This window comes from Adiantum capillus-veneris, chromosome 1, assembly GCF_014529385.1.
Source record: "Adiantum capillus-veneris isolate H3 chromosome 1, ASM1452938v2, whole genome shotgun sequence".
Lineage (NCBI taxonomy): Eukaryota > Viridiplantae > Streptophyta > Polypodiopsida > Polypodiales > Pteridaceae > Adiantum > Adiantum capillus-veneris.
This window is the reverse complement of record NC_140931.1, coordinates 25223181-25227935: the sequence shown is the minus strand read 5'-3', so window position 1 is coordinate 25227935 and position 4755 is coordinate 25223181. Positions and strand designations below refer to the sequence as shown.

The 4755-nt window shown below is 40.4% G+C and overlaps 1 protein-coding gene across 1 annotated transcript; it reads left to right on the top strand.

The window, feature by feature from the left end:
- Nucleotides 1–805: 805 nt before the first annotated feature.
- On the top strand, nt 806–3156 carry LOC147464432 (CRAL-TRIO domain-containing protein YKL091C-like). The gene is made up of 6 exons (XM_086514947.1): nt 806–1101; nt 1788–2046; nt 2159–2192; nt 2329–2434; nt 2525–2635; nt 2762–3156. The coding sequence occupies exons 1-6, from the start codon at nt 1021–1023 to the stop codon at nt 2891–2893; spliced, it is 723 nt and encodes a 240-aa protein (XP_086371073.1). The 5' UTR covers nt 806–1020; the 3' UTR covers nt 2894–3156.
- The last annotated feature ends 1599 nt before the right edge of the window (nt 3157–4755 follow it).

The window sequence follows — 4755 nt, the reverse complement described above, 5'->3', positions numbered from 1 at the left end:
AAATTTATTAAAATTATGCAACCTGAAGCTCCACTATAGCATTTTAAAACAATAGAATGCAAGAAAAGTAAAGACATGTTAGGATGTGAAATGAAAGGTAAGGACTTGGTCGCATGAGGCTGTCCAACAGCTAGCCTGCCCAGTCACCCGATTTCCATTCACTAAATGATGGGTAAATGATTACCTCAGGAGAGCAGGTCAACTTCTCAAAGTAGAAGACGTTCAAAGGGAAGGGGTTCCCCGAGCGGGGCGATTGCTCTAGTTTAGTGAGAATCTCACTTCACTCGAGACGATTATTTCGTATCTTGCAGCTCACGAGGTCCAAACGCTGCTTACGAGGTGATGTGATTGCATTTTCTCTCTCTAGTTTACTTGCTGGTAACCGGCTGATGAGCGGGCTCTTGCGCTCATGCGACTAGGCTTTAAGTCTCATCATCATGCTGTGAAAACAATGGAAGTCTCCCTAACCAACACAACACTAAGGGTTTCTTTTAGAAAGCCAAAAAGTTGCCTTCTTGAAGGCATACTGAAGTCTGCATAACTTTTGGAGCTGTTGGTCTGACACACAAATACCCTCTCTCTTTTTCAATACAAAATTTACCATTTTGCAAAACCTTCAAACTTTTTGGTGGCCCATAAAACTACCTAGAGGTTACATCGAACAGTAGCAGAGACACCTTTGTACGCGTCTCAGAAAGCGACGATAATGGATTTCTCTCTCTCTCTCTCTCTCTCTCTTCCTTCCTTCCTTCTCGCGCGCTTTTCTCTCTCTGAGTACGTACTAACAACTAATAACTAAGCCAGCTCTCCCTTCTCCTTTTCGTAGCGTACACAGACGTGCTTATTTTCTCTCCCCTGCTGCTGCATGTCTGTCTCACCATATTCGACGGAGCTTCTGCTCCATTGTGCATCAATAGGTGTTAGGAACATTTGTAGCTGGCATAGCTAGCTTTGAAAGGCAAGCCGACTCATCTATCTATTTCTCTTACACAGCAGGACAGGGCACGGGTTTTTGCAGGCATGGCGGGCTCTCAAAACGATGAAGCACAGAAAGTGGGGCTTCTGCGATTGCGCTTGCAGGAATCTTATCCGCAATCAATGGTTTGCACTGCACCTTCAATTCTTTTATATCTATCCTTGTTAGCTTGCAGTCCCTTGACTGCCACAACGATCGTTTTTCTTGTTTTGCGGGAATTAGGGTTTGTACCTCCTTATCCAAGAGGCACCTGAGCTGTCAAATTAGCTTTCTTTGATTATGGAATGCTATTGATATTGCAGTTGGCAGGTTCGCACAGAATCTTAGATAGGTGTTGAAATATGCAGTTCATGTTGTTATAGTCTCCTTCCATTCTAGCTTGTTGCAGAGAACCGGCAACTCAATCTAGGCTTGTGACTGGTTTCTTTGGTTCCTCATCGGAGACTTATCACCGTGGCTTTTGCAGCCATGATTTGTTTGCCATTTGCTGGTAGCCATGGGAAGCCCTGTTTGCTCTTTCCAGGGCTAAATTGGTGAATCACCTATTTTAGAGGCATGGTCTCAGACCCCAACTCGCAGATCATGTGAAGCACTTCTTAAATTAACGCATGCAAGGGCAATTTATATGCCTGTAGGTTTTCTTTGCACCCAGTTGCAATATTACTTGGAAAGCCAAGATTAAACTTTCTAGAATACAAAAGCTCGTGTTCTGTTGATTATCTAGGTTATCAAGAGTATGTTGGCCTGTGTTTTTTATGGTCATGAGTTAAGCAGTGTTCTCAAGGAGTACTGTACTTGTTTTCTCATTCAGGAGATTGATGAAGGAACCATTACAAGGTTTTTGCGAGCACGATCTCATAATGTTGACAAAGCCTTCAAATTCCTACTCCAGCATTTGAAGTGGGCTGAGACTTACAAGCCTCTTGGATACATTCAAGAGTCAGAAATTGCAAATGAGTTGAAGAAAGACAAGGCATTTGTCCAAGGGGTCGACAAAAGTGGCCGTAAAATTATGGTGCTTTTAGGAGCACGACACTTGACTTCCGAACGGGATCTGGGGGAATTCGAACGTAATGATGTCAAGATGCTTACTAGGATACTCTGGTTATATGAATTTCTTGTGGTAAAGTTACATTTTGATGTAAGATTGGACGTGACATTTTCTCGTTTTTGTTCACACAGGGTTTGGTATTTTTCTTTTAGATAAACTGTCAAGGTATGCAGGTTCAATTATATCATTCTTCTGGTTATGTTTGTCTTAGAAGAAGGCTAAAGAATGTGCTCTTGTGCTTGTAGAATTAATGTGCGCATGTGGTACAATCCTAATTGCTCCCATGTCAATATCTTTGCAGCCTTTCAGGAGGTCTGGACAAATTTGTGGGTGTGGTTGATATGAAAGGAATTGGGTATAGAAATATGGATATAAAAGGTTTCCTTTCGGGTTTGGAAATCTTACAGGTATGCAGAAAATTCAGGCAGATACAAACCTACATTCAATCTTTACATTTATCTTCTGATCTGTGGGTCTTTAATTACTTTAATGTGCAGGACCATTATCCTGAGCGCCTGGGAAAGCTCTTCTTTGTTCATTGTCCCTCCTTGTTTGGGGTACTTTGGAGGATTTGCTACCCCTTCATAGATCCAAATGTCAGAGAAAAAGTAAGAGTCTCTTGCCAATGATTTTATTCTGTGTAGTGATGAGCGCCAATGTTACAGATGTCGTTAGCATTTCTTGGTGTCAGAGTTTAACATAGGAAGAATATCTCTTGCTCTTTTTTGTTGCAGCTAGTGATTGTTGATGATGGCCAATTGAAAGAAACTCTGCTGAAAGATATTGATATTACACAGCTTCCTGATGTTTATGGTGGGATGCTGCCGATGGTGCCAGTTCGTGATGTCAAGGCACCCGCAATATGATGGCGGGCTCTCTTTAGACATTGTGATTGTGTCCTCTCTTCAACTGCTTCGAGAAGAGTGTCTCTGTACACTAATTACACATCCTCAAGCTCACAACAACTCTTGCCTTAATCACAACTGCATCTGCTTACATATCTCAAGTCATAACTGCAATATCTGCTTACATTTCTCAAATCTATCTTAAATCGCAAGCATGCGCAACTATGTCGCACATAACTGAGGCTTCTCATCAATGAGGCTCAATAAGAGTACATCTTTATGGCTGTCTGTGTCCTATTACACATGAATAGAGACCGGAGAGAGGTGGCATGTGCCACATCGTGCTTCCAAGGATGTGGCAGAAGAAGCACATGAATGGTATGATAAGACATTAAAGTCTGTGCAGAGCTGTAGATTGATAGGCATCAATTATCTCCCCTTCTGGTTTTGTCATGAATGACTTCAATCGAAACTATAATGCATTTCACGCAAACTTTACTTTCCTAGGAAGGAGAAAAGATAGTAAGAATGAGCCCATCAAAAGAGGGGATGATTAATTTGACACAAGGGTTGATGCTAATGCTCATGCTCATGGAAAAGTTCATGCTAATGCTAATGCTAATGCTAATGGTGCTCATGGAGAAGCTCTTTCTAATGTTTTTGCTAGAAGTGAATAATTCATGGCATGCTCTCATCAACCAAGACAAGGAAATCATTCTTCACATTGCTTTGGAATGTGTTCAACATGTGGAACCAAGGGTATTCTTCTGATCAATCGGAGGACCATAATGAACGAACCGTTCCATGGCAATATCTTGCACAAGATTAGAGACTTAAATGTAAAAATTGAGAGAGAGGATTTCATGATAAAAGAGTTGAATGAAGAAGTGGGTCCATATATTTTGGATAAAGAAGTGGGTCTACTCTTTCATCATGAAATCCTGAATGAAGAAGTGGGTCCACATATTTTCTGGAATCCCTACACTTGTCAATCTCTACTCTCTTGTGATGGGTGCATTCTCCTGTATCTATATTATATGTTGCGATGAGAACACCGTAGGTCAAGACTAGTATCTCAGATAATCTTCATGGACTTTTTTGTGAAAATCTTAATTAACACTAGGTTGGTGAAAGTCTACATATGCAAGAACAAGCCATTTTTTTATACATGAAATTTTTTTACAATTTAAATGGACACAGCAGTGTGTTTGTCCTCCGCACTCGAATTGAATGAATTTTTTCCTAGGTCAAATGAATTTTGTTTGTCACATGAACATTTTATGTGCCACTCCGTACACTTACAAACACCACATATTCATGTAATTCAAAGACAACAAAATTTTGTTTTATATGATTTATGCACCACGTAGTAGAATATACACACACTTTTTTAGACATAATGTTAGAACCTTTCTTTCAGCCAAATAGAGATTCTCAAAACAACTTTGTAGTGTTTATCATATGTAGTACACCCATGGGCCAAGCCACACACTATGTAACTTGGTAGAAATTTATATTAATTTTACCTTGGTATTTTCTACAAAATGTTTGGTTGTGGTACCAAACTAGTGTTAAGACCTCAGTAACCATTGCCTAGCCAAAACGATCCTTCTTTCTTCTTCTAAAAGGTGCACTCTAAGGAGATGTACTAGGTATAATGAATCCTTGCTCGGTAAGTTGTTGGTTGAAGTTCCTGCTAATTAAGCTCTATCAATTTTGGGAGTGACATTTTGTAGGGCCGTTTTGATACTCTCTTGCACCCCATAGTGGCCTTAATCGTTGCTCGATAAGTTGTTGAAGCTCCTCCTTAAGATTTTGTAGGGCCTTTTTGATACTCTTTTGCACCCAAGAACGGCCTTGATCTCATGATACACTTCTCTAGG